Source organism: Amblyraja radiata, chromosome 11 (genome assembly GCF_010909765.2).
Source record: "Amblyraja radiata isolate CabotCenter1 chromosome 11, sAmbRad1.1.pri, whole genome shotgun sequence".
In the NCBI taxonomy this organism is placed as follows: Eukaryota; Metazoa; Chordata; class Chondrichthyes; order Rajiformes; family Rajidae; genus Amblyraja; species Amblyraja radiata.
The window spans coordinates 63,526,789-63,553,196 of record NC_045966.1 but is presented as its reverse complement, the minus strand read 5'-3'; the positions used below and the strand labels follow the sequence as shown (position 1 = coordinate 63,553,196).

Genomic DNA, 26,408 nt, shown 5'->3' with positions numbered 1-26,408 from the left:
CTTTGCTTTGGCCTTGGCGTCCACGTCTACTAGTGTTGCATACTGCTCTGCTGTAAATTGCTCCAATCGCCAATGTAGGCGACCCGACTTGTCTTTCTTCAGGTTCCCCATTAAGGAGGAAAGGTAAGAAAACATTTATTACTTTCTGTGGCATATTGAACATTTTATTTAGCCTGTTCAATCTCTCACTGTAGGTTAGATCATAGAGCTCAGATAGTCGAGTTCTCATGGCAACATCCTCTTAAAAATCTTCTCCTCAAGAGCATTTTATTTTTGCCTCTCAGTTATTTAATGCAGAATAAGAACATATTGACTCTGTTTTGTACTGAGAATTGTATTAAGTCTGCCCAAACTCTCACTATAGCTCAGATCTTAGAGCTGGGTGCTCCCCTTTGTCTCGGATACAGTTGATGTCTCATGGCAACTTCCTTGTAAAAATCTTCTCCTCAAGAGCATTTACTTTCTACCTCTCAGTTATTTAATGCAGAATAAGAACATATTGACTCTGTTTTGTACTGAGAATTTTATTTAGCCTGCATGATATTTTCTGTAATTTCAGATGTCGACAGTGGGTCCAGAATACTCGTCGACATGATCTCCTACACCGAACTGCGGAGTACTTGTCAAATAACTGCCGTCTTTGTTCTGAGCACTTCGAACTTGACCAGTTTTCCAACAAGCAGACCAAGAACAGACTAAATTGGAATGCAGTTCCAACGCTCTTTGACATCTCTAACCCGCTGAAACAACTGTCTTTTCTTCAGCGTTCTATCAGATATTCATCGTTAAAAAGAGAAATAAATCACAATAAAAGCGAAAAGATGCCTATGTTCCTTCCACAGCATGCCCAGATCAGCACGGCTGAGACACCAGAGTGAAGTTGCGGGGAGGTTTACAATGTTTTTTTAACTTAATGTTGTCCCTTGTCTAATCCGAAATAAAGTTTATCATTGGATATATAAAATCAGGAGAAACCTGATGTTATATGTGTGTGTTATATGATTATATACATCTATATCACATTCATATATGTGTGTATGTGTGTTCTTTCCAGCACAATCTAATCAGTTGTATGCTTGCTGAATAAAACCATCCTTAAGTTATACATCATGTGTAAATGTTGTCAAAACTATTTTTATTTTGTGAAATACTTCATTTAGATAACCCCACCATAACAGACAGATCTCATTCCACTCTCTTACTATTGGGAAGACCAGACCCATTTTATTGATGAAAAACAATTCGATAGACACAAAAAAACATTAAGGATCATTCCACGAGTAGAGCAACTGGAATCTTGATATTGCTATTATTTTCCCAAATACTGCAGTTGTGAACAGTGTGATTAGATGAATTACAGAGTGCAAGTGTAATACAAAATCAACTCAAACACAGCACATGAGCCATTTAAAAAGAAATGATTTAAAAAAACATTAAAAGAGAAAATTAACAGAATCAAAATTTATAAACATATTATTCTTTAACAACAATTAACAGAATCATGAATTAACAGAATTATGAATCTAACCCTATATCACACACACAAACTGTTCCCCTGCAACGGTGATTACACTGCGAGTGGATCGGGTTGGTTACTAAAAAATGGATGGGGAAAAATGCCCACGTTCCGCTCCGTTGCGTACTACACGTCAGTCCATTGCATTTAGCAGGCTCTTTGCCCTGTGGCGTCTCCACGACATTGCCTTCCTGTTTTTACGGTTACTGGCTGCTCTGTTCCACGTCCCAGGGAAGTGAACCACTGTGTCCCTGCACAGGATGGAACTGAAGGGGAAGGTAGCGTTGGTGACGGGAGCAGCACAGGGCATTGGGAAAGCGATTGCTGAAATATTACTGAAGAACGGAGCTAAGGTAACAGGTGTATGAGGAGTGGGGACGGGGGGAGTTGGGTATGAGTGGAGTGGGTGGGGAGCGGGGACAGAGCTGAGTGTGGGGGGGGGGGGTATAGGGAGGAATGGGGGGGGGGGGAGTGAGTGGAGTGGAGAAAGAGGGTGGTAGGTCCAGTTTGGAGAAAGTGAGTGAGGGTGAGGGATCATGGTCAGGGTCAGTGTTCTGCATCATGCCCCGTTGACCCTACTCCCCGTGCCGACACCGACATTGCTCTAAGACCTTGCATTGTGGTGCCGGGGCCCCGCAGCTCACTGTGTGCGATTGTTTAGGTGAGTTTACTCGACTGCAACCAGCCGGAGGGCGAGGCAGCGGCTGCTGCATTGGGGCAGCTCTACGGACCAGAGAACGTCCTTTTCCTGCACTGTGATGTGGCGTCTGGGAGGCAACTGGAAGGTAATGAGGTACCGGGCGGCTCACAACCACAACCAGGGCCGGCCTTAAGCCGATTTGACCGATTGCTCCCAATTGGGCCCCGCGGCTAAGGGGGTCCCCGCACTAATGTTCCGTATTTCCTACGGAAATACGAATTCTCTTTGTTAAAGTTTTTTTTTTAATTCGCCATCCGGATGTTTTTTTAAACGGACACGTATAACAACCGCTGCACGGCCATCAGACACAAACGATTTGTTAACTAGTACTGTTAGCACTTCTTAACATCAAGTAGTTAACACGTTGTTATGCAAAGTCATCAATGCATCCCATCCACATTCCTCAGTAAATGTTATTGTGTTTTGAACAAGTATTAATGACGCTGTGTTCCTTTGAATAAAATTCACGCGGCGTCATTAATACGTGTTTAAAACACAATTACATTTACTGAGGAACGTAGACCGATGCATTGATGACACATTGAGAATTTCTTTAAACTCATCATCATGAGTGAGGGCCCCGGACCGTGAGCAGGGGCTTCTTCTTGGTGTGCAGGTTAGTCATTCACCTACCGACCCACGTTGTGTCTCTCTGTCTTTCGCTCTCTCCCTCCCTCTCTCTCTCTCGCGCTCTCTCTCCCGCTCCCCATCTCGTCTCTCTCTAGCTCCCCCACTCCCCCTCTCTCACCCTGTCGCCTCAGCATTCCCGGAATCATTGACGTTTAGCGGTTGACAAATCGACAATCAACTGGGGGGGTCAGGGTATACAGCTGTGCATGGAGCCCGCCACCGGCCCAGAGATGCTGCTTGCCCGCTGAGTTGTACCCTGTTCCTGCCTTCTCACCATATCCTCTGACTCCGCTATCTTTAAGAGCTCTATCTGCTTTCAAGAGAGAGTTAAATAGAGCTCGTAAAGATCGCAGAGTCAGGGGATATGGGGAGAAGGCAGGAATGGGGTACTGAATGTGGATGATCAGCCATGATCACAGTGAATGGCGGTGCTGGCCCGAAGGGGCCGAATGGCCTCTACTCCTGCACCTATTGTCTGTTGACTCGAGTCATCGTAATACAATGCATTTGTGTCTTTGCCTTCTTCACGCTGCGGTGAATATTTATTGTTAGACTAGGAGCCCATACACTTCAGTAGACGGCTTGCCTAGCCACTGGTTCTTTTAAAGTAATGAATGACTTTCCAGAATTTCAAGCTTCGCCAAAAAAACAAGCATTTAACGCTTTCCAGAGCACTTGAACCACTATATTTTGGTTCTCGCTAAAGTTGACTTTCAATGTGATATTGTCTCTCTCCCAGGTTAAGGAGGCAAAGTCACATTCAATGGCAATGCAGTAAAGCTGCGAAAAGTCAAAGGCGTTAATGGGTCAGCCACTAAACCCACCTGCCCCGCCATCCCAATAGATCAAGCCTGACTTCCACCATTTACCACGGCAGCTTCGTATCCCTTGGTATCTCTTTCCAGCACAACTACCACTCCCTGTCTAGATAGAATAAGTTGCCCTAACGTCCATGAATGTTTGCGGAGGGAACTCCAACTTTGTACTGTGTAGAAAGGGATAGCAGATGCTGGTTTATACCGACTATAGGCACAACGTGCTAGAGTAACTCAGGCAGCGGGTCAGGCAGCATCACTGGAGATCAAGGATTGGTGAAGTTTCGGGTCGAGACGCTTCTTCGGACTAGCACAATTCTACCACTCACTGTCTAGACAGATCACATTGTCCTAACGGCCATGAATGTTTGTAGAGGGAATTACGGGTTTGTGCTGCTGTTTGTGAGAAACCGTGTCGCCACCCTTCTAATTCTCAGATAGTCTAGTTTGGTACCAAACTCGCCTACAGATGGTGCGACTCATTTGCGTCCATCTTATTGAATTTACGTTCAGCATTGTAAATACTTTTTAGACCGTATGAAAGGACTAAAGTGGACCATTGTGGGCTCCACCTTTCGCTGATCATCGTTGCTGGCTTGGATTTGTTATTTTCATACTTCTCATTCATTTGTTCTTTGTACCGATTCATACCTCGCGTCTCCCTTTCCCCTGACTCTCAGACTGAAGAAGGATCTCGACCTGAAACGTCGCCTATTCATTTTCTGTCCTGTCCCGCTGAGTGACTCCAGCATTTTGTGTCTACCTTCGGTGTAAACCGGCATCTGCAGTTCCTTCCTACCCGTTTTATCTTCTATATTGTGCGAACATTACTTGCCAACTCATCGTCGAATCCCCAAACTCACTAATTCTGAGACGGCACAGGAAATTGGGTCTTTGATTGTTGTTGGTTTGATTGATGTTGTTCCTATCTCGATAAGGTAGGTCGTAGACCTATAAGTTAATGGTATAGTTTCCAAAGTACACTGGAGGTCTGAAATTTATGCTGTGTGTCTGAACGGGAACGGTCATCTCAGATCTCAATTGCAGAACCCTTAACGCGTTTGTACCAGAATATAAAAAAGGCTTTCACGCCATTAAGCAAAGTAGCGAACAAATTGCACAACATTTTACTTAACAAAAGTTATTAGCAAGTCTGCCCTCCTCATTCTCATCCACTTCACCTCCCAGTACTTTTCCACCGGTCCCTCCTTCTCCTCACCTGCCTGCCACTCTTCTTTCATCAGCCCAACTCTCCTCACCTGTTACACTCAGTTGCCTCTGATCACCAATTACCCGGTATATAGACTCTCCTCACCGTTCGCATAATGCCAGATTGTTCTCGGCATTCATGCAAGACTCTCCAGCGATTTCCCGACTGCCTACACGGATTCGAACCTGCCTGCCCCTGACCATTCCGTCCTGTCGTCTTCCCGGATATCACCTCAGCCTTCTGTCCCCGACCACGGCCTTCGTCCCGTACCTCCTGGTTCCTGTCTGCCTCTCTCCTGGGCTGTTTGGTGTATCCCTGCAACGGCTCCTCGACTTCCTGCCTGGCTTCGACTCTCCTTTCGTCTGCCCCTCGCTGGTTTGTTTGCATCGTGTGTTGGATCTCCTGGTTACCGGACCTTCCGCTACCCCGACTACGTCTCCTGACTGCCCCTCTTCGGAACCCTCGCTCAATCCTGAGCCTCTGTGTGAGTACGGTGTACCCATTCCTGTGTTACTACTCTGTGTTACAGTATCGTAATAAAGTTCATTACCAAATATACCTGCCTGATTCTGTGCTGCTATTGGGTCCAAGCTATACCCGTTACAATAACTCTGCATAAAAATGAAACAAGTTGGACGTTAAGATCTGTGGAAATCTTGCGCGTAATTTTGCAGGACATACCGGGCAGGGGGTATAGGGTGATTTCACGAAAGGTCACTGGAGCGTAAATCCCCACTCACGTGACCGAAAATTTTAACTGGGGGACAAGCGTCACTTCCGGTACATGTTAGTGAATGGGAAAACACGCACTTTCACATCCGTTAAAAACATCGAAAACGGCCCGTTTTTGAGCTGCAATTAAGTGAGCCGGTCGGGGTGACCGCGAGGCACAGCTACCTAAATTTACAGTCCAAAAAAAAGATAGAAACTAAGGTAAATACAAGAGCGAGCTGAAGGTGTAAACAAGGCGGAAGTGCTAGCGGACTTTTTTCTTGGAGATTTAAAGATCCAAAATATCGGGAATTATCGCGTTTGCTCGCTGCATTTCATCAAAAGTGGCATTATTGACTTTTTATCTTTATTCATTTGTTATATGAAAAGTATTAAAAGTTAGAAACCCGTCAGTAAAATTGCAAAATCGCCCATTGTTCTCAGGTGGGTTTTAACATGCAAAATGAAAACGCTTCTGAAGCTCCATTTACCATTTAAATAATCGTAAGCTTGCATCTCAGTAAAATTGATTTCCAAACGCATTGAGAGTTTACGATTATTTAAATGGTAAATGGAGCTTCAGAAGCATTTTTATTTTGCATGTTAAAACCCACCCGAGAACAATGGGCGATTTTGCAATTTTACTGACGGGTTTCTAACTTTTAATACTTTTCATATAACAAATGAATAAAGATAAAAAGTCAATAATGCCACTTTTGATGAAATGCAGCGAGCAAACGCGATAATTCCTGATATTTTGGATCTTTAAATCTCCAAGAAAAAAGTCCGCTAGCACTTCCGCCTTGTTTACACCTTCAGCTCCCTCTTGTATTTACCTTAGTTTCTATCTTTTTTTTGGACTGTAAATTTAAGTAGCTATTCCTCACGGTCACCCCGACTGGCACAATAAATTGCAGCTCAAAACCTGGCCGTTTTCGATGTTTTTAACGGGTGTGAAAGTGCGTGTTTTCCCATCCACTAACATGTACCGGAAGTGACGCTTGTCCCCCAGTTAAAATTTTCGGTCACGTGAGTGGGGATTTACGCTCCAGTGACCTTTCGTGAAATCACCCTATGGAGAGAAGGCAGGTACAGGATACTGAGTTGGATGAACAGCCATGATCATATTGAATGGTGGTGCAGGCTCGAAGGGCCGAATGGTCTACTCCTGCACCTATTTTGTATGGTTCTATGACTGCGTCCAACTGCTGTCTGGTTCGTTGATGGGTTTGCTAGATATGAACTGTTTTGGGAGTGAAAAATGCTCACGGCAGACCAAACGTGTTAAACAGAAATTGGTCAGATATTGAGCTTTACACATGTGAAATAATCACTGAATTTAATTTTAAATGAATGTACCTGCATGTTACACTGTTTAGTTTGGAGATACAACCAGATTAGTTTGGAGATACAACCCAGATAGTCCACTGAGTTCGCACCGACCAGCGATTTTTGTTTTCCTATTTGACAATTTGATTTGGCGGCCAATCAATCGCTGTCTCTAAGGGGGTTGCATCCAATCACCAACCAGCTTGCTTAAAATTCACGTCCAATCAACAAATAGGTCTAGTCCCGTCCAATCAGCCGCTGTCTCGAAGGGCATTGTGTCCATTCATATAATGCAGTTTAATGGTAATTAGCTGCTACGGTAAAGGTTGGAAGCCAGCGGAGCTACTGACAGTCAAATGGGAGCAGGAGAGATTCACACAGTGTAGAATCCATAGCACCTCAGTGTACAATTTCATAATATATACTAAATAACTGGGCTGACAGACCTTGGCATGGAACCTGGGGTTCACCAAAATTGTTCCCAATTGGGCCCCACACCCCCTAAGGCCGGTCCTGACCACAACCCACTCCACCATCGCCCACTCACCCCTCTCCCCCACCCCCCCCCCTGCTTACCCCTCTCCCCCACCCCCGCTCACCCCTCCCCGCTCACCCCTCTCCCCCAGCCCCCGATCACCCCTCTGCCCCAGCCCCCGCTCACCCCTCACCCCTCTCCCCCCTCCACTCACCCCTCACCCCCCCGCTCCCCCCTCTCCCGCTCACCCCTCTTCCCCCCCCCCCCCTCACCACTCTCCCCCTCTCACCCATCTCCCCCACCATTGATCACCCGTTCACTATAGTTCCATGTTATCCCATTTTCTCATCCACTCCCTACACACTCAGGGCAATTTACAGAAGCCAATTAACTTACACATCTCCAAGGCCATTTGCATGAGATTTATATCTATCTATATAATCTTGGGTGTGCGTGTGTGAAAATTATTTCATTATTGTGTTCGGGAACCAGCCCTCACCTCTGACGACATGCCCCCCAACCCCTCAAACACTATCCCCTCGCTCCGTTTCTGCCCCCCCCCCCTCGCCGCTCCCTCTCTGCCCCCCCCGCTTCCTCTCGCCCCCCGCTTCCTCTCGCCCCCCGCTTCCCCTCGCCCCCCACTCCCTCTCGCCCCCCCCTCCCTCTCGCCCCCCGCTCCCTCTCTGCCCATCCTCACGCTCCCTCTCGCCCCCCCATATGTGTGTGTGTGTGTGTATATATATATATATGTGCATATGTATATATGTGTGTATGTATTATATATATATGTATATGTATATGTGTATATATATATATGTGTGTATGTATTATATATGTATTATATGTGCAAGGCCACCAAATTCAAGTGCAGTTTCATACCATTTCAAGCAGGGTGCAAGGCCACTAAAGACAGCGAGTCGTGACCTCTCCCTCCCCCATCTATTCTTTAAACACTAATAACTCTTTAAACACTAATAACTCACAGCGGAGGGGGACTCTGAGTAAGATGGCCAAAAATTCTAGCCGTATGTGGCAGCGTTTTATCTAAAATCAATGTACAGAACAACAGGGTGGTCAAGACCAGACTTTTAGTTGTATATATGTATGTGTGTATATATATATATGTGTATGTATGTATGTATATGTGTATATATATATAACTAAAAGTCTGGTCTTGACCACCCTGTTGTTCTGTACATTGATTTTAGATAAAACGCTGCCACATACGGCTAGACTTTTTGGCCATCTTACTCAGAGTCCCCCTCCGCTGTGAGTTATTAGTGTTTAAAGAGTTATTAGTGTTTAAAGAATAGATGGGGGAGGGAGAGGTCACGACTCGCTGTCTTTAGTGGCCTTGCACCCTGCTTGAAATGGTATGAAACTGCACTTGAATTTGGTGGCCTTGCACATTGGGGGACCAGCCCTCCCGTGTGATGCTTAGTCTAGTATACAACACACCCACACACCCCCACATATATACATATACATACATATACATATTCAGATATATACATATATGTATATATATATATATATCCGAGTTCCACCGAGTTCTGTAAATGTTCCTGGGCAACAAAGATTTTAGATATTGTTTAATTCTTACTTTGTTTGCAGAATGTTTCAACAAAACCTTGGAAACATTTCAGAGGTTGGACATTGTGTGCAACAACGCTGGCATCTTTGATGAAAGGAACTGGGAAAAGTGTGTTAGTGTAAACCTGGTGAGCACGGACATAGTGGCTATGACTGAGGTCCAGTCTTTAACCTGTTTCACCTGGGAACAACAATGTCCTCCAGCACAGAGTAAGGCCCTTTGCCCCAATATGGGAACAACCCTCTGGCCCACAATGATCGTGATGCCAGGTTAAATTCATGATCCATATGTCTCCATGTCCCCATCTAATAGACTCTTGAATGCCCCTATCATATCTGCCTCCACCACCACCCTGGCAGCGTGTTCCAGGCACCCTCTGTGTAAAAAAACTTGCTCTGCACATCTCCATTAAACTTTGCTCCTCTCACTTTAAAGCTATACCCTCTCGCCTTTGACAGTTTCACCCTGGGATAAGGTTCTGACTCTCTATCCTGTCTACGCCTCTTAATAAATTTATAAACTTCTCTCGGGTCTTCCCTCAACCTCTAACGTTGCAGAGAAAATAAACTTGCTCTGTCGTCTTCATACCTTGACAATTCTAGTGCTCATACAGCTACCTCTCAAATGTTGTGAGTGTCTCTGCCTTCACACAGGCCGGTTCTTCCTGATTCCAAACACCCTCAGCTGCAAAAAATCTTCCTCTGCCTCTTGTGCTCCAAAGGAAAACGCACGCTCTCACTTCTCTCCTAATGATTGAAACACAGGGTTAATCTTGGTGGATGTCACCAGCATCCTGTATGGTGCAATCACTTCTTTCCTAGAATGTGCTGACCAAATGTGTACAGAGTATTCCCACTGTTTTATAAAGTTGTATCATAATTTCACGGGTCATGTTCTTCGCCCTGGCTAATAAATCCCAAATGCTGCCTTTGCACCTTGTTACTTGTATTACTTGTGCTGCCAATCTCAAGGGTCCTGGGACTGGCACACCAAGATCTTCGGGTCCTCAATGCTCACTGGCACCATACCATTCATTGTGTATACTCTACCTTTATGGACATGATGATTATGAGTCTGTAGAGCAGATCTGAGCGGATACAGATATGTGTGGAGCATTCGTAATAAGGTGGATGAGTTGAATGTGCAGGTAGCTATTAATGACTATGATATAGTTGGGATCACGGAGACATGGCTCCAGGGTGACCAAGGCTGGGAGCTGAACATCCAGGGATATTCAATATTCAGGAGGGATAGAGAGAAAGGAAAAGGAGGTGGGGTAGCGTTGCTGATTAGAGAGGAGATTAACGCAATGGAAAGGAAGGACATTAGTTTGGAGGATGTGGAATCGGTATGGGCAGAGCTGCGAAACACTAAGGGGCAGAAAACGTTGGTGGGTGTTGTGTACAGGCCACCTAACAGTAGTAGTGAAGTTGGAAATGGTATCAAACAGGAAATTATAAATGCGTGCGACAAAGGCAAAACCGTTATAAAGGGTGACTTCAATCTACATATAGATTGGGTGAATCAAATTGGCAGGGGTGCTGAGGAAGAGGATTTCTTGGAATGTATGCGGGATAGTTATCTAAATCAACATGTAGAGGAACCAATGAGAGCAGGCTATTTTAGACTGGGTATTGAGTAATGAGGAAGGGTTAGTTAGCAGTCTTGTTGTACGTGCCCCCTTGGGCAAGAGTGACCATAATATGGTTGAGTTCTTCATTAGGATGGAGAGTGACATTGTTAATTCAGAAACAATGGTTCTGAACTTAAAGAAAGGTAACTTTGAGGGTATGAGACGTGAATTGGCCAAGATTGACTGGCAATTAATTCTAAAAGGGTTGACGGTGGATATGCAATGGAAGACATTTAAAGACTGCATGGATGAACTACAAAAATTGTTCATCCCAATTTGGCAAAAGAATAAATCAGGGAAGGTAGTACATCCGTGGATAACAAGGGAAAACAGGGATAGTATCAAAGCGAAGGATGATGCGTACAAATTAGCCAGAAAAAGCAGCATACCGGAGGACTGGGAGAAATTCAGAGACCAGCAGAGGAGGACAAAGGGCTTAATTAGGAAAGGAAAAATAGATTATGAAAGAAAACCGGCAGGGAACATAAAAACTGACTGCAAAAGTTTTTATAGATATGTGAAAAGAAAGAGATTAGTTAAAACAAATGTAGGTCCCTTGCAGTCAGAAACAGGTGAGTTGATCATGGGGAACAAGGATATGGCGGACCAATTGAATAACTACTTTGGTTCCGTCTTCACTAAGGAAGACATAAATAATCTGCCGGAAATAGCAGGGGACTGCGGGTCAAAGCAGTTGGAGGAATTGAGTGAAATCCAGGTTAGCCGGGAAGTGGTGTTGGGTAAATTGAATGGATTAAAGGCCGATAAATCCCCAGGGCCAGATAGGCTGCATCCCAGAGTACTTAAGGAAGTAGCTCCAGAAATAGTGGATGCATTAGTAATAATCTTTCAAAACTCTTTAGATTCTGGAGTAGTTCCTGAGGATTGGCGGGTAGCAAACGTAACCCCACTTTTTAAGAAGGGAGGGAGAGAGAAAATGGGGAATTACAGACCAGTTAGTCTAACATCGGTAGTGGGGAAACTGCTAGAGTCAGTTATTAAAGATGGGATAGCAGCACATTTGGAAAGTGGTGAAATCATTGGACAAAGTCAGCATGGATTTACAAAAGGTAAATCATGTCTGACGAATCTTATAGAATTTTTCGAGGATGTAACTAGTAGCGTGGATAGGGGAGAACCAGTGGATGTGGTGTATCTGGACTTCCAGAAGGCTTTCGACAAGGTCCCACATAAGAGATTAGTATACAAACTTAAAGCACACGGCATTGGGGGTTCAGTATTGATGTAGATAGAGAACTGGCTGGCAAACAGGAAGCAAAGAGTAGGAGTAAACGGGTCCTTTTCACAATGGCAGGCAGTGACTAGTGGGGTACCGCAAGGCTCAGTGCTGGGACCCCAGCTATTTACAATATATATTAATGATCTGGATGAGGGAATTGAAGGCAATATCTCCAAGATTGCGGATGACACTAAGCTGGGGGGCAGTGTTAGCTGTGAGGAGGATGCTAGGAGACTGCAAGGTGACTTGGATAGGCTGGGTGAGTGGGCAAATGTTTGGCAGATGCAGTATAATGTGGATAAATGTGAGGTTATCCATTTTGGTGGCAAAAACAGGAAAGCAGACTATTATCTAAATGGTGGCCGACTAGGAAAAGGGGAGATGCAGCGAGACCTGGGTGTCATGGTACACCGGTCATTGAAAGTAGGCATGCAGGTGCAGCAGGCAGTGAAGAAAGCGAATGGTATGTTAGCTTTCATAGCAAAAGGATTTGAGTATAGGAGCAGGGAGGTTCTACTGCAGTTGTACAGGGTCTTGGTGAGACCACACCTGGAGTATTGCGTACAGTTTTGGTCTCCAAATCTGAGGAAGGACATTATTGCCATAGAGGGAGTGCAGAGAAGGTTCACCAGACTAATTCCTGGGATGTCAGGACTGTCATGAAGAAAGACTGGATAGACTTGGTTTATACTCTCTAGAATTTAGGAGATTGAGAGGGGATCTTATAGAAACTTATAAAATTCTTAAGGGGTTGGACAGGCTAGATGCAGGAAGATTGCTCCCGATGTTGGGGAAGTCCAGGACAAGGGGTCACAGCTTAAGGGGGAAATCCTTTAAAACCGAGATGAGAAGAACTTTTTTCACACAGAGAGTGGTGAATCTCTGGAACTCTCTGCCACAGAGGGTAGTCGAGGCCAGTTCATTGGCTATATTTAAGAGGGAGTTAGATGTGGCCCTTGTGGCTAAGGGGATCAGAGGGTATGGAGAGAAGGCAGGTACGGGATACTGAGTTGGATGATCAGCCATGATCATATTGAATAGCGGTGCAGGCTCGAAGGGCCGAATGGCCTACTCCTGCACCTAATTTCTATGTTTCTATGTGTGCTTCACTGGCCTGAGGCCGACTGATTACAGCACGTATTTCAGGTCGGCATGATCAGGGGAAGCAAACTGGCCCTGCAGCACATGAGCAAGGAGAAGGGAGCGGCAGGAGGCGTGATTGTCAACATGGCTTCACTGGCAGGTACATGCTGCAGGAACGACTGCTTATCAGTGGCATCGGAGCTCAGTGTTGGTGCAAGACAAGCGTGGAGTGGTGGTGTTGAATGAATGAACGGTACTTTATCAGTCAGATTCTTTGTTTTCCAAGCCCAAGAGTTGCCACAGAGAGGGCGCCAACAAAGTTATAATGTATCCCATTTGTGGTCCCCTTGGTTCTCGCCGCCCCCTCCCCCCTCCACACCGGGTCCCCCTTTGTTCTTGGCAACCCGACATGCTGTTCCCCCCCCCCCCCCCCCCCCCCCCCCCCCACACCTAGTCCCCCTTTATTCTCCCTCTCGGTGGTCCCCCCACGACGGGTCCCCCTTTGTTCTCGGCAGCGTTCCTCAACCTGGTGGTATGTGCTTTCAAGCGTTTGCATCTTCTGTCGACGGGAGAGGGGAGACGAGAGTGACCAGAGTGTGAGTGGTCCTTAATTATGTTGATTTCCTGAGGCAGCGTGTAGATGGAGTCAATCGTGAGGAGTCTGGTCTGTGTGATGGAGTGGGCTGCAGACGTGTTGCCATACCAGGCTATGATGCATCTGATAGGATGCTTGCTTTGGTGCATCTGTAGAAACTGGGAAGAGTCATTGAATATCCTTAGCCTTCATAAGTTATAGGAGCAGAATTAGGCCATTCAGCCCATCAAGTCTACTCCGCCTTCAATCATGCCTATCTATCTTTCCCTCTCAACCACATTCTCCTGCCTGTTCCCCATAACCCCTGACATCCATACTAAGCCTTATGAGAAAGTGGAGGTGTTGATGTACTTTCTTGGCAATTGGTGTCAATGTGGTTAGACCATGACAAATTATTGGTGATATTTACAGGTGGAACGTTGGCGTTTTGACCATCTCCACTGTTAACACTGACTGGAATATGCACACCACCCACTTCCTGAAGTTGACTACCAGCTCGTTCATTATGCTGACATTGAGGGAGAGGCTGTGGTCTTGACACCATGGTACTAACTTCTCTATCTCCTTCCTCTCCTCCATCTTATCATTGATTGAGATCCAACCCACTGAAGTGGTGATTTCTGTAAATGGGCGGAGCTAAATGTAGCTGCATAGTAGTAAATATATAGTAAGGGGCTGAGAACACAGCTCTGTGGGGCAATAGTGTTGAAAATTATTGTTGAGGATGTTTGGAGTCAGGAAGTCAAGGATTTTTTCTAGATTCCAGCATCTGAGTCTCATTTGTTCTGCTTGTGGCCAGTGTTGTATCCGGCGTGCGTGTTGGAGTCACGTGCCTGGTGGCACTGCACAGGGTGGTGCCCACAAACCGTGTCACTGCTTGTTGGCAGCTCCTCATGGTTGAGGCTCAAGGTTATGGGTGGCCCTCAGTGCTAGGATTGACTGGGTGCTGGGAGTGTTACAATATAAGCTGTACCTGAATCCCTCTGTCCTGCAACAAACAGCATATCACCCCATCGAAGGCGCTCCAGTTTACACGGCCACCAAGTATGGAGTGGTGGGAATCACCAAAGCCCTCTCTGTAAGTATTACAGGACTTGACCCCCCCCCCCCCCCCTCCAGCTTCCGCTACTGGTCAGTTAGCAATGCATCAACACTTGTGGGAAAGCTCTTTGGCCATGCAATAAACTACAAAACTGAGGAGGTCTGGGAGAGCACGCAAGAGTTTGGTGAGGACTCTCACCCAGTAATACTGACAATGAACAGAATCTGACCTTAGAGCCCTCGACATCTATAGTACAAAACAGCTTTGCAATCAGCAAATTGAAACGGTGTGTGTGTGTGTGTGTATGTATGAGTATACATGTGGCTGTGTGTGAGTGCATGTGGGTGTGTGTATGGCTCTGTGTGTGCTGCGTGTGCGTGTGGCTTTGTGCATGTGTGAGTGCATGGGCGTGGCTGAGTGTGAATGTGCGTGTGAGTGAGTGTGGGTGTGTGTGTATGTGTGGCTGTGTGCATGTGGCTGGGTGGGTGGCTGTGTGTGTGTATGTGTGAGCGTGGCTGTGTGTGTATGTGTGTCTGTGCGTGTGGCTCTGTATGTGTGCGCGTGTGGCTGTGTGTGTATGTGAGTGTGTTTGCGTGTGGCTCTGTGTACGTGTGAGTGTGTTTGTGTGTGTGGGTGAAGGGAATGGGTAGCTGGGATTAGGGGTGGGGAGGTGCGAGTAGAGGGCGGGGGGAGCTGGGAGGGGGAGGGGGGCTGGCAGTAGGTGGGGAGGGGAACTGGGAGCAGAGTGGGGCTGGGAGTGGGGGGGAGGGGAGCTGGGAGCAGAGGGGGGAGCGGGGCTGGGAGTAGAGGGGGGGGCTGGGAGCAGAGGGGGGAACGGGGCTGGGAGTAGGGGGGGAGGGGAGCTGGGAGCAGAGGGGGGAGGGGAGCTGGGAGCAGAGGGGGGAGCGGGGCTGGGAGTAGAGGGGGGAGCTGGGAGCAGAGGGGGGAGCGGGGCTGGTAGTAGGGGGGGGAGGGGAGCTGGTAGAGGGGGAGGGGAGCTGGGAGCAGAGGGGGGAGCGGGGCTGGTAGTAGAGGGGGGAGCTGGGAGCAGAGGGGGGAGCGGGGCTGGGAGTAGAGGGGGAGGGGAGCTGGGAGTAGAGGGGGGACGTGGGAGTAGAGGGGGGACGTGGGAGGGGAGGGGAGGTTGGAGGAGTTGGGGGGGGGGGGGGAGGGGATGTGGAAGGGGTGATGGACAGATAGAAGGGCCTGTTTCCATGCTGTGACTCCTGCCATTTTGTGTTATTCTTTGCTCTTGCATCAGATTTTGTAAAATGCAACACCTCACATGTGTCTGGATTACAATAACCATATAACAATTACAGCACGGAAACAGGCCATCTCGACCCTTCTAGTCCGTGCCGAACACTTATTCTCCCCTAGTCCCATATACCTGCGCTCAGACCATACCCCTCCATTCCTTTCCCATCCATATAACTATCCAATTTATTTTTAAATGATAAAAACGAACCTGCCTCCACCACCTTCACTGGAAACTCATTCCACACAGCCACCACTCTCTGAGTAAAGAAGTTCCCCCTCATGTTACCCCTAAACTTCTGTCCCTTAATTCTCAAGTCATGTCCCCTTGTTTGAAACTTCCCTACTCTCAGTGGGAAAAGCTTATCCATGTCAACTCTGTCTATCCCTCTCATCATTTTAAAGACCTCTATCAAGTCCCCCCTTAACCTTCTGTGCTCCAAAGAATAAAGCCCTAACTTGTTCAACCTTTCTCTGTAACTTAGTTGCTGAAACCCAGGCAACATTCTAGTAAATCTCCTCTGTACTCTCTCTATTTTGTTGACATCCTTCCTATAATTAGGCGACCAAAATTGTACACCATACTCCAGATTTGGCCTCACCAATGCCTTGTACAATTTTAACATTACATCCCAACTGCAGACATTTCCCCATCCAAACCTCCAACTGCTCTTTATTTTTCTTGTATTCATTTAAGGGATTTGGACTACAGGGAGATGTGTGTAAATGTGATTGTTGGTGTTCCTCCGAGAACCAGCATAGGGTTGATGGGCCAAATGAGTTCCTGTGTTGTGAGGAATTATCATTTCTGTTGACTGATAGAGTAGGCATGAGTGGCCAGACAGCCTTCTGCTTTCACGTGTTCACCAGTGAATCCCTTTAGTAGCAGAACATTTGTGACAATGCAGGACCTCTGGTTTCAGCTGGACTGTATGAAGAATCATGGGGTTCGGGTAAACGCGCTGTGTCCCTCGATCGTTGACACTCGGCTTGTGAGGAGTCAGGAAGGAGATGGGAGGAAGGTCATGGATAATTTGATTGGAATGTTGGGGACACTTCTGACGTGAGTATGGAAACCGGTAAGGAGGTGGAAGGATTCTCAGCCCATCCGACATTCATATGGAGTGGTCATAAGGCTGGTGTATGAATATTTACTTCTCTAACTTCAAGTAACCCTTGCTTTCCCTCTCTCTCCGTCCCTCCCCCCCACCCTAGATCTCCAACTAGTTTCACTGTCCTGATTAATTTTACTGATTTTACACCAATTTGTCACCTTCCCCTCAGCTAGCAATGAACCATTCTTCATTTCCTTGATCATTGTCTGCTTTGATCTGTCGTTTTCACACCTTTCCCTTCCATATCTCTAGTCTCCCTCAACCCCGACTGTCAGTCAGAAGAAGGATCTCGACTCGAAACCCTTCCTTCTGTTCAGAGATGCTGCCTGTCCTTACTGCAGTTACTGCAGCATTTTGGTGTTGTACTGGATGAGTTCCCTTCTCCTCTGGAGTCAGGATGGGTTCCTACGGTCTGCACTTGACCCCAAGTGTGGCCAATCTCCAGACTGATGAGCAGCCTTGACCTATACGGTTGACAGAAACATTCTCACCTAACCAAATGTTCCGTCATCCTCTTTGTTGACCCAGGCCTGCCCAGATTGCAGAGGGACTCTTGGAGCTGGTCCTGGATCAGAGCAGGAACGGGGTGATGATGAAGATGTTCCACGATGGCAGGATTGAGTATGAAGACCAAGCTGAGGTTCAGCCAGCAGAGGCCTGAAACCCACAAAGATTCAAGGCACTGCGCCGACCAGGCTCGAGAATAAAACCTTAGTTTGCGAAAGGCTGATGCTCTCCGTGGTCTTACATTGATAGTGTTGGAACGCGTAGAGGGGGAGGGATCCAATCATCCGCATGATTCAGAGTCGGAATTTGAATCCTGTTGCACAATAGAATGTTGGTGGATCTCGGGCGGTCAGGCAGCGTCCGTGGGGGGAATGGACAGACAACGTCTCGTGTCGGCTTTCAGTTCAGTTAATCAGTTTAGTTTATTATCATGTGTACCGAGGTATAGTGAAAAGCTTTTATTGCGTGCTATCCAGTCAGCAGAAAGACAGTACATGATTCCAATCGGGCCATACAGTGTATAGTGTATTTACAGTGTATTACAGAACATTTAAAGTACAGTACAAAGGAATATCGTTTAGTGCAAAGTAAAGCCAGCAAAGTCCAATCAAGGATAGTCCGAGGGTCACCAAAGAGGTAGATAGTAGTTCCGCACTGGTTGTGGGAGGGTGATTCAGTTGCCTGATAACAGCTGCTCCTCATCTGGACTGGAAGAGCAGACAGGAGATGGCAAGTGGAGGGAGGGCTGGGGCAAGTGATAGGTGGACCCAGATGAGGAGGGGGTGATGGAAGGGGAGGGAAGGGCGGAGACAGCAGCAGAGGCTGGGAGGTGATGGGTGGAGGCAACAAAGGGCTGTGTCTGATGCAATCTGATTAGAAAGGGAACCAAGGCCGGTAGGGAAGGGAGATGGTGTAGAGGGGGAGGGGAGCTGGGAGTGGAGGGGGAGGGGAGCTGGGAGTGGAGGGGGAGGGGAGCTGGGAGTAGAGGGGGAGGGGAGCTGGGAGTGGAGGGGGAGGGGAGCTGGGAGTAGATGGGGAGGGAAGATGGGACTAGTGGGGGTAGAGGGGAGGTGCAAGGGGTGATGGACAGATATCAGGGCTGCCAACATTGGGTGAGAGTTGGGAGTGAGAGCGACAAAGCCCGAGGGAAACTGTACAGCTCTGGTTTACACTCCAATGGTAAACTATGTACAGCTCTGGTGTACACTCCTATGAGGAAATGTGTACAGCTCGTATACACTCCCATGTGCGGAGCTCTGGTGTACGCCCTTAGGCTGGGAAACAGGGTAGAATTCTGGTCTACACACTGAGGAGGGGTGGAATTCACCACAATGTTGCCTGGGATGCAACTTTCCAGTTTAATGCAGTGACTTGATCATCTGTATTTGCTTTGATGGAGATGTGTTTATTGTCATCTGCATGAGAACAGTGAGATATAGATACAGTGAGAATCTTCTTTGCCACTGCATCACGGGCACAGACTCGGACAACCCACAACAACATAAATCATACAAAAGTTATATATAACATTTCTAAAAGAAAGAAGACTATGTAAAAATTAAGATATTAGTGCAAGGTGCTGCCTGTCCCACTGAGTTACTCCAGCTTTTTGTCTCTATCTTCGGTTTAAACCAGCATCTGCTGTTCCTTTTATTTTCCTTTTAAAATCTTTTTATTTTCCAAAAAACAAAAACAAAACAAAAAAAAACCAAAGCAAAAAGAATAATGATAAACATAACAATGATATTGATACATAGGGATCAGGATTACATAAATAACGGGTATAACCTGTTATGAGTCCAGTGTCAAAATACACATTGAATATAGACCTCCCGGTATCTATGTAAATATAGTTAAATGTTTAAAAGAAAACTTGTATATCTAGAAAAAAACACAAAGATAAAAAGAAAAAAAAAGGAAGAAACAAACTAAACTAAAGAGAAAAAAAAGCAAAACAGAATCTGAGCTGAGAATTTCAACGATTTAAGTCTGTTTGTTGTCAAGTCCGTTCCACCATATAGAGGTAAAATAGTTTTTATAACGGTTAGAGACGAGGGAGCAATTTATGTTGTGTGAAAGTGTTGAATACATTTCCCCCAAGTCTTATCAAATTTAACCAAGGGTTCAACAATGTCACTCCTGATTTTTTCTAAATTTAAACATGATATTGTTTCAGAGTACCACTGGAGTGTGGTCGGAGGGGTGGAGTCTTTCCATTTAAATAAAATAGATCTTCGGGCGATTAATGTAGTAAAAGCAATCAACCGATGGGCGGAGCAGGACATAGAAACATAGAAACATAGACAATAGGTGCAGGAGTAGGCCATTCGGCCCTTCGAGCCTGCACCACCATTCAATATGATCATGGCCGATCATCCAACTCGGCATCCTGTACCTGCCTTCTCTCCATACCCCCTGATCCCTTTAGCCACAAGGGCCACATCTAACTCCCTCTTAAATATAGCCAATGAACTGGCCTCAACTACCTTCTGTGGCAGAGAGTTCCAGAGATTCATATGGGACAAATGAATAAAATCTAACATTGGTAGCCCAAAAATTGTAGTAATAGGATGAGGTTGTAAATCAATACCTAAGACTACAGAAATGTTTTGTAGGACCAAAACATATGGGTCACTGAGGCCACTTCAGAGTTACATCTGTCACAGGTAGGATTTATATGACCATAAAAACGAGCTAACATCTTTTGACATGAACTCTGTGAACCACCTTGAATTGTATCAGAGCATGTCTTGCACACATTGAAGAGGTATTAACTAATTGAAGAATCCTCTCCCATTTCTCTATAGATAGAGAAATTTTGAGTTCTCTTTCCCAGTCATTCTTAATTCTATCAAATATATCTATTTGTAATTTCAAAATCAACTCATAGTCGTTATTAATCCTTTCTGATAAGGGTTCAGGTAAATTTTTATTCTGCCGTATATATGAAGAAATTTTGGAATCAATAATATTAAAGAAAGATTTGGCAATAAAAATTGGTATCGTCTGAGATAAATACAGAAATTTAGGTAAAATAAACATTTTAACAACATTGATTTGGCTGATTAAAGATGACATTGGTGACCATTTAGTAAACTGTTGTTTGATATGGTCAATTAAAGGCATAAAATTAGCTTTAAATAGATCCTTTTGTTTCTTGGTGACCTTAATACCTAATAAGTAAAACTTGCGGTAGTTAATCTAAGTGGAAACTGTCCATAACTCGAAACAAGTTCCTTCTTACACATTAAAAATAGTCAAGGCCATAGTAGTGCATGAGGTGGTCTGTGGTGTTCTGGTGAGCTCGGGGCAGAAAATTCCTGAAAGCCAAGGAAAGGGCAGATAGTGGGAACAGATTTGGCACAACAGAGGTATTACCATATAACAATTACAGCACGGAAACAGGCCATCTCGGCCCTTCTAGTCCATGCTGAACACTTATTCTCTCCTAGTCCCATCTACCTGCGCTCAGACCATACCCCATCCATTCCTTTCCCATCCATATACCTATCCAATTTATTTTTAAGTGATAAAAACGAATCTCCTTCCACTGGAAGCTCATTCTACACAGCTACCACTCTCTGAGTAAAGAAGTTCCCCCTCATGTTACCCCTAAACTTCTGTCCCTTAATTCTCAAATCATGTCCTCTTGTTTGAATCTTCCCTTCTCTCAATGGAAAAAGCTTATCCACGTCAACTCTGTCTATCCCGCTCATCATTTTAAAGACCTCTATCAAGTCCCCCCTTAACATTCTGTGCTCCAAAGAATAAAGACCTATCTTGTTCAACCTTTCTCTGTAACTTAGGTGTTGAAACCCAGGCAACATTCTAGTAAATCTCCTCTGTACTCTCTCTATTTTGTCGACATCTTTCCTATAATTTGGATCCCTCTGTTCAACTGCATCCAATGTGAGAGGTGGGGGATTGCATGGGGAGTTGAGAAAGACTTTTCTCATCTGGTGGGAAGTTTGATTACACTGCTGGGGGGGAGGGGGGAGGGGAGGGGGGTGGGTGTGGAAGGAGAAGCTCAATATTTAATTCCACTTCAACGAGGACCTGAAATGCCAAGGCATAGGAAGCTGAGTCAAGTGCTGCTAAATGGGATTAGTATCGATGAGCTCAATGCTGGCATAGAAAAGGTGGGCCAAAGGGCATGCTTTTATGCTGTGTGACTCTTTGAGCAGAGGGGAATTAGGCTAGTGTGGAGAATGGATTAATTGGTTCAAACATCCAGTGGATGATGATAAGGAAATATAGAATGGTTCTATATTCAACATAGAAACATAGAAAATAGGTGCAGGAGTAGGCCATTCGGCCCTTCGAGCCTGCACCGCCATTCAATATGATCATGGCTGATCCTCCAACTCAGTATCCTGTACCTGCCTTCTCTCCAAACCCCCTGATCCCTTTAGCCACAAGGGCCACATCTAACTCCCTCTTAAATATAGCCAATGAACTGGCCTCAACTACATTCTGTGGCAGAGAATTCCAGAGATTCACCACTCTCTGTGTAAAAAATGTTTTTCTCATCTCAGTCCTAAAAGATTTCCCCTTTATCCTTAAACTGTGACCCCTTGTTCTGGACTTCCCCAACATCGGGAACAATCTTCCTGCATCTAGCCTGTCCAACCCCTTAAGAATTTTGTAAGTTTCTATAAGGTCCCCCCTCAATCTTCTAAATTCTAGCGAGTACAAGCCGAGTCTATCCAGTCTTTCTAGCCTTTCTTCATATGAAGACATCCTTATTTCCGTATCATCATCTGCTTTGATCTGTTGCTTCCACACCTTACCCTTCCATAGCTCTAGACTCCCTCTCTCCTGACTCTCGGTCTGAGGAAGGGTCTCGATTTGAAACGTCACCCATTCCTTCTCTCCAGAGATGCTGCCTAGTCCACTGAGTTACTCCAGCATTTTGTGTCTTCTCTTTTTGCAGCACCTGCAGTTCCTTCCTACACATCCAGTGGATGATGTGAATACAAGGTATCTCTCTGGGGTTAAAGGTGCAGGACATGTGACTGTCCTCCAGGGGTGGGTGCAGGGTAGACACAAAGAGCTGCTGGTGAGATGCTGGTTTATAGCAAACATCCAAGATAGGCCACTCCTCCGAAATTGTCTGAGACTGGGTGGACGGAGCCAATATACATTTCACCAGCAGATGGCAGCAAATGCACACCTCCCTCTGGAGCTGCCGCTCGGATTCTGAACTCGACACGGACAATATGCAGCAGAGTTTAGTCCCCCTCATTGAAGAAAGGACCTACTCATATTAGAGATCACCGGGGTAACTACATGGGTCAAAGGATAGTGGTCAGAGAAGTTGACAAAGCAGAAGTGTGCAGTTCTAGTCGCCCAGCTACAGGAAGGACATTATTAAGTTGGGAAGGGTAGAGAAGAGATTGACCAGGATGCTGTGGGGTAAGTTACTGGGAGAGGCTGGAGAGGCTTGGACCTGTCTCTTTGCAGTATAGGAGGCAGAGGGGAGACCTTATTGAGGTGTACAAGAACATGAGGGGCATGGATGAAGTGAATGCTCACAGTCTTTTTCCCAGGGCAGAGGATTCTAAAACTGGAAACAGTTATGGTGAGAGGAGATTTAAGAGGGACCCTCAGAGGCAACGTTCTCACTCAGAGGATAGTCCATATCTGGAACGAGCTGCCAGAGGAATCTGTAGCAGCGAAGGATAGTTGAACGGATGTATGAATGAAAGGGTTTAGTGGCTATGAGCTAAATGCAGGAAACAAGAAACGGACCAATTAAACATCAGTTTTCAGGAAAATATTAAATATAAAGTAGCATTTAGACAGACAAATGAGCAGGCAGGAAATGAAGGCATTCGGACCACATGCTGGCATTTGGGATTAGTTAGATTGGCATCATGGTTAGCACAGAACATTGGGCCGAAGGGTCTGTACCTGTGCTGTGCTATTCACTGTATCCCGAGCACTAAAAGAGTTAGCCACATAACCAGTGTGTGCTTTGGTTGTCATTCTAAGATTCAGTAGATTGTGGTGCAATTTCTGCAGATTCAAGGCTGGTAAATGTAATCTCACTGTTTAAAAAGGGAGGGAAAGAGGAAACAGGGAACCGTGGAGTTGTTAATCTAATGTCAGTTGGGGGATAAACACTAGAGTTTATGATAGAGTATGCAATATATAAAATGGGACATATTGAAAATATCAACAGCATTCCACAAATTCGACATGAATTTGTGAAAACAATGCAAGTTGTGTTTCTTGTCATCTGCAGAAATAGGGTGAGTTACAGATACAGTAAGAACATTGCTTGCAGCAGCATCACCGGCACAGACTCGGGTAACATACAAAACCAAATTGCACATCCATCAAACATAAATGATACAAATATCTAAAAGAAAGAACAGTGTTCACAGGAAACATCAGTGCAAAATATAAATAGAAACAAACCACATCCCTGGTTGTGCCGAGGTGGGATTAGGGTTGTGCAGGTCGGCTGAAGAAGCAGATGATTGCAGGAAAGTCGTTACTGCTGAACCTGGTGCCGTGGGAAAATGAGAGGTTACTTCACTGAGACAGTAAAAATATCTGGTGGGCTCAAAGGCATAAATATGAAAGGATAGACACAAAAAGCTGGAGTAACTCAGCGGGTCAGATGTCTGAAGAAGGGTCTCGACACAAAATGTCACCTATTCCTTTTCTCCAGAGATGCCGTCTGACCTGCTGAGTCATTTGGTTTTTGTGTGTATATCATTGGTTTAAACCAGCATCTGCAGTTCCTTCTTGCACAAATATGAAAGGACGTTTCCCCCACTGAGGAGTCAAGCACTTGAGGGTCATGTTCTCAAAATAAGAGTGGTCCTACTGAGGACTGAAATATGATGAAAGGTCATCATTCACAGATATGACCTCCCAGAGGGAATGGAGACTGTGTTTGATTGCATTTTGAGCTGAGATGTCTGGATATTAGGAGAGGCGAAGGATATGGGGGATATTGCCGGGAAATGCTATACACGTGCGGTGTAGACCAGCCATCATCTTGCTGACTGACAGACCGGTTTGTGCAACCCAATCATTCGCTCCTGCTCCCATTTCTTAGGTTGTTGTGGAGAAAACGGTACGCCAGTGGTGATGGGAGTCTGGCACTCTCTGTCTAGTGGACTGATAGAGGCAGGCATCCTCATCATAGTTAAACGGGACTTAGATATATGTACTTGAAGAGATGTACTTGAAGAGCTGTCCTCAGCAGGATTACAGACCATTGGCACTAAGTGAGGCTCAGTCGACATCTTCAGGTGTACATTAGGGAGCATACTGACTGGGTGCATCGCGTCTGGGTGAGTAATGAAGGAGGGTGCAGAACATGTAGACACTATCTGCTCCATCATGGATACTGACCTCCCCATCACCAAGGGGATCCACAGGAAAAGTTGCCTCAATAAGGCAGCTAATATCATCAAAGACTCACACCACCCTGGCCACAATCTCCTCTCCCTGCTACCATTGGGAGACAAGAAACCATGACCTCCAGGTTTTTCCTGTTGGTGGCAAAAACAGGAAAGTAGACTATTATCTAAATGGTGGCCGATTAGGAAAAGGGGAGATGCAACGAGACTTGGGTGTCATGGTACACCAGTCATTGAAAGCAGGCATGCAGGTGCAGCAGGCAGTGAAGAAAGCGAATGGTATGTTAGCATTCATAGCAAAAGGATTTGAGTATAGGAGCAGGGAGGTTCTACTGCAGTTGTACAGGGTCTTGGTGAGACCACACCTGGAGTATTGCGTACAGTTTTGGTCTCCAAATCTGAGGAAAGACATTCTTGCCATAGAGGGAGTACAGAGAAGGTTCACCAGACTGATTCCTGGGATGTCAGGACTTTCATATGAAGAAAGACTGGATAGACTCGGCTTGTACTCACTAGAATTTAGAAGATTGAGGAGGGATCTTATAGAAACTTACAAAATTCTTAAGGGAATAGGTAATGTTTCGGGCTGAAACCCTTCTTCAGACTGAAGAAGGGTTTTGGCCCGAAATGTTATCTATTTCCTTCGCTCCATAGATGCTGCTGCACCCGCTGAGTTTCTCCAGCATTTTTGTGTACCTTCGATTTTCCAGCATCTGCAGTTCCTTCTTGAACAAAATTCTTAAGGGGTTGGACAGGGTAGATGCAGGAAGATTGTTCCCGATGTTGGGGAAGTCCAGGACAAGGGGTCATAGTTTAAGGATAAGAGGGGAAATCCTTTAGGACCGAGATGCGAAAAACATTTTTCACACAGAGAGTGGTGAATCTCTGGAACTCTCTGCCACAGAAGGTAGTTGAGGCCAGTTCATTGGCTATATTTAAGAGGGAGTTAGATGTGGCCCTTGTGGCTAAAGGGATCAGGGGGTATGGAGAGAAGGCAGGTGCAGGATACTGAGTTGGATGATCAGCCATGATCATATTGAATGGAGGTGCAGGCTCGAAGGGCCGAATGGCCTACTCCTGCACCTATTTTCTATGTTTCTATGTTTCCAGGTAGAAGCTTCTTCCAACATCCATCAGGCTCTCGAACCATCCTGCACCGCCTGAACCACAACCCTACCCCAGCACCGAATCACCCGGACTTTACACATGGTTACACTGTGAAATGTGGCTGGTACTATTACGATCTGGTTGCCAGGTGCAACTGATAGTTTATAGTATAATTATTTGTTGCATTACTGTGCCTGTAACTGCAGCAAATGAGAATTCCATTGTTACAGTCCCTGTGAATTAAATACTCTTGAAACTTGACTCTTGAGATAAAGGGCCATATCTATTCCTGTGTTATACTCTTAATCGCCATGGTCGAGAAGGCCACGTGCTTATTGCAGGTGAATAGGATTGCCATAGGTGCAATGGCTGGCATGAAGGTGGTGGGCTGAAGGGCCTGTTTCTGTGCTGGACAAGCTAAGACAATGACGTTATTGGAGAGCTGGTGTGAGGAATATCCTTCTCCAAGG

The 26,408-nt window shown here is 45.8% G+C and overlaps 1 protein-coding gene and 1 long non-coding RNA gene across 2 annotated transcripts; both read left to right on the top strand.

The window, feature by feature from the left end:
* The first annotated feature begins 558 nt into the window (after window positions 1-558).
* LOC116978706 lies at window positions 559-23,136 on the top strand. Its single transcript, XR_004413511.1, has 3 exons — window positions 559-751; window positions 18,021-18,027; window positions 23,125-23,136. It is a non-coding gene; the product is annotated as an uncharacterized LOC116978706 (long non-coding RNA).
* On the top strand, window positions 1,651-17,672 carry LOC116978705 (15-hydroxyprostaglandin dehydrogenase [NAD(+)]-like). The gene is made up of 7 exons (XM_033030025.1): window positions 1,651-1,869; window positions 2,178-2,301; window positions 9,001-9,107; window positions 13,000-13,096; window positions 14,533-14,609; window positions 16,754-16,893; window positions 17,474-17,672. Exons 1-7 carry the CDS (start codon window positions 1,777-1,779, stop codon window positions 17,604-17,606), a joined length of 771 nt encoding a protein of 256 aa, XP_032885916.1. The 5' UTR covers window positions 1,651-1,776; the 3' UTR covers window positions 17,607-17,672.
* Window positions 23,137-26,408: the final 3,272 nt, after the last annotated feature.